Genomic DNA, 3528 nt, shown 5'->3' with positions numbered 1-3528 from the left:
GGATGATGCAATTCGCACGTCAGGTGTTATTGTTATCTAAAATGCAAATCAAGCAGTTTTTGTGTAATAGAAGTTTCTAGAAGGATGATGCAATTCGCACGCAGGTGTTATTGTTATCTAAAATGCAAATTAAGCAGTTTTTATTATTAAATCACCAAAGTTATGTAAAGTTCATTGAACCTCACCAACACTTGTTTCAACATGTTTAAACTTGTTTAAATTAAAATAAATATAATTTTTTAACGCAAGTATTCGTCAACATTCTTAATAGTAGTAAGTTTAAACTCATGAAATCATATCAATATATTCCATTAAGTAATAATTTATTTCAGATAAATTTTGCAAGCAAAATTCTCGAATTAATTTTAACTTATCCTTCGAAAATTGAGTGTTCATAATAAAATCAATGTAATCATTAAAATGCAAATTGTCTAATACTTTTAATTTGTATGAAATTAAAAATTCCTTAGATAAAATGTCTTGAACTTCCATCAAGGTTAATATAATCGGAATAAAAAAATTATTTTCAGGGTCCATATCTTCATATGTGATGCACACACAATTCTCAACGTCTGCAGTAACTCTAAGAATTCCATCCGCTAACGGTATAATTTGGTCAGAAAAGTTCATTTTAAAACGAATGATTTTAAATACATTAATCAATTGTTCCCAATCTTCACGTAGAAAAGAGAGTATATGTGATTTCGATTCTACATCATTCCAAGATTTAAAAATCAATTTCACACATGTTATAAAACCTCTCGCCACACTAATACCAACTTTTATGTTAAATCTATCGATCGAATATAAGGTTTCACCAATAAATTTATTTTCTTTCTCTATATCATCACGAAACTTCTTCCATTGTTTATTAATTGATACCCAGTAAGGGCTTTCAGAAATTTCACACCCAGTGTTAACATCCATATTTCATCAAATTTAGTTGTAAACTGAATACATTAATTTTTTAATTATATGATATAACTCACACCCCCACCCTCTCCCAATAAATTTTACAACTATTATAATAATAAAACTACAATCAATTTTTTATTTAAAAATTATTATATTTACAACTTAAATACAAGTAACATTATTGTGATTATATAAAAATTTTTGTAAAATTAATACATTGTTTTGTGAACATACTGCTGGAGAGCCGGTGTGGAACCAACATTGATTGTTGGATGAATTTAATTTAGTCTCATCCTCTTCCGCAAATTCTAACGCAATATCCGTTAGTATTGAATTGCTGTTACGTGTTTTCAAAAACTGCTTCTTTTGATTTCCCTTAACAAATATTTGATCGTAGGAGGAAATTAAGGTATCAATTACATTTAGACCTTCTGATTGATTTATCCACCCATCGCTATATAGCAACCTGTGATGGTTGCGTTCCAAATATCTCACTGATCTTCGATCTCGAACGTTTAACTGTTGGAATGGTATACTAGCTTTTAAGTGTAAATGTATTATGTAGTCGGTGGTGATATCCACAAGAGTAAATTCTTTAACTTCGAATTTAGAATTGATGTAAAACCCCTGAACGTCTACAACCGCGATTTTGAACTTCATATTGTAAACTAACATATGACCTCATGTGTAATTTAATTTATAATTACAGATACCTCCCCACTCAAAGGTTTGTATGTATACATGGATTCTTGGAGTAGTATACAGTATGCTTTTGTATCAGGCGGAAAATCTTTACCGCTTTGAATTTCGATACGCACCTCACATGATGCGGATGGGGCGGCTTCTTCATCGTTATTCTTAGTGGTATCCACCACGAATAAAGGTCTTTTTTTAAAGCTTGCGAAATCCATAATCGGTTGTTTTCGAGATGTTTCCCAAATATATGGTTGAAATTCGGTATACATTTTATAGAGTTCAACATAATTTTCTTTCGCAAACTCCAAATTCATCGACTCGAATGGATAGCAGTATGAGTTTAGATATACTTTAAGATCTATAATGTTCAAGTGATCGAAAAGTGTACAATCTGAATTCGGCTGATCCTTTCGATTGGTTTGGAATGCAACTATAACGTATTGAGGTCTACCTCTGTTAGTTGTTGACGTGACCGACCAAATCTCTTTATTTCCCTTTCTCATTGAAGGTAGCTCATAAAAAGACCACTTCCGAAACGGTACGGGAATGTTTGCGTTTTTATTTAAACCATCTAACAGCTTCATCTTTATAGATGGGCTTGGGTACACATGTTTCGCCAACAATGTAACCGTTTTTACAGTAAACTCTGCGGTGCTAGAATCGGCTTTTGATGTAGATTTATAACAATTGGAGTCAGTACGACTTCTAACAAATCTAAATTTGAAGCGACCTCTCATAACGTGATTATAGTCCCTAAATAATCCGAAAATATGACTTAATGGGATTTGAAACGTGAAATCCTTGTTCGCACTAACTGTAGGCAAAGTTCCTTCGGGTGGCCATTTTAAACCAGCTATTTCTAAAGATTTGCATTCCACTTCGTTTTGTTGAAGTAGGGTTCGAATCAATGATGTTAAACCGGGTTCACGTACCCGTTCGATTTCAGTACCGTTATGCTCAAATGCGATATACTCAAATAGATATGTTGGTAAGTTGTGCGTTAGCTGGATAGTATCAGTTGGATCGTTTAATTTTTCTTTGTAATCTCCCTCAATACGTATATAACTTTCGAAGAACGAAAATAAAACATCTTCTTGGTTTAGTTCAATGGTGAATATATCGTTATTTTGAAAAGAATTTGTGGAAGGATGGTAACTATGCACTTCTTCTCTAGCGATCGAATTATCCACGATGGGTTCGCGGTATATATTTAACTTTTGTGTAGACATGATAACCCAACTGCTCGAGAAAACGTCTGTTGTCCGCTCGCAATGAAGTCTTTCTTTTAACTGATCTAGATGTTCTCTTTCCACCTGAGTTATAATGTTTTCTTTTGATAGATGAACGCTGTTGAGGATCGGTGGCTTTTAATTGGAACAACAGCCCCATTATGAAGTTCGTTTTAATTCTAATCTAATAACAATTTCTTCTCCACGAAAGTTTACCAATTTACCACGCTGATCAAGTAATCTTAGTGTAATGTTCGATATCGGACGATCGGTGTCCACTGGCAAATAAATGGGGTTCCTTGGCTCTATATTTATACTGAAACCAGGATCCACAGTTGGAGCGAATTCATATAGCGTGTGAGATAATTTGTTATTGTAATACGAGCCGGAAATTATATTACATTCCACTCGAACGGATGTCACACGTATTATATTTACCGGAAGATCTGATTTATGCTTTATCGATACATCTAGTTTACGATTGGAAAACCCCAATATAGAAGCTATCGTATTTGGTTGAGAGAAATCTATCTCAAAATAATCGCTTTTTATTTCACACTGCAAGGTGTTATTGTTAGCCTTGAGTGAAAAAAATTTTTCAGGATCATCAACCGTATTCAATCCGATACGACGTAAAATCTCTTTTTGTAAAAATTTCTCAATGTCCGTTATTTCATATGCACCAGTA

General features: G+C 33.2%; 1 protein-coding gene across 1 annotated transcript; it reads right to left on the bottom strand.

Annotated features, from left to right (window-relative positions):
- Positions 1-1607: 1607 nt before the first annotated feature.
- On the bottom strand, positions 1608-2840 carry LOC139431292 (uncharacterized). The gene has a single exon (XM_071198938.1). The coding sequence runs from the start codon at positions 2838-2840 to the stop codon at positions 1608-1610; it is 1233 nt and encodes a 410-aa protein (XP_071055039.1).
- Between the last annotated feature and the right edge of the window lie 688 nt (positions 2841-3528).

Source organism: Onthophagus taurus, chromosome 8, assembly GCF_036711975.1.
Source record: "Onthophagus taurus isolate NC chromosome 8, IU_Otau_3.0, whole genome shotgun sequence".
Taxonomy (NCBI): domain Eukaryota; kingdom Metazoa; phylum Arthropoda; class Insecta; order Coleoptera; family Scarabaeidae; genus Onthophagus; species Onthophagus taurus.
This window is presented reverse-complemented; position numbering and strand designations above follow the sequence as displayed.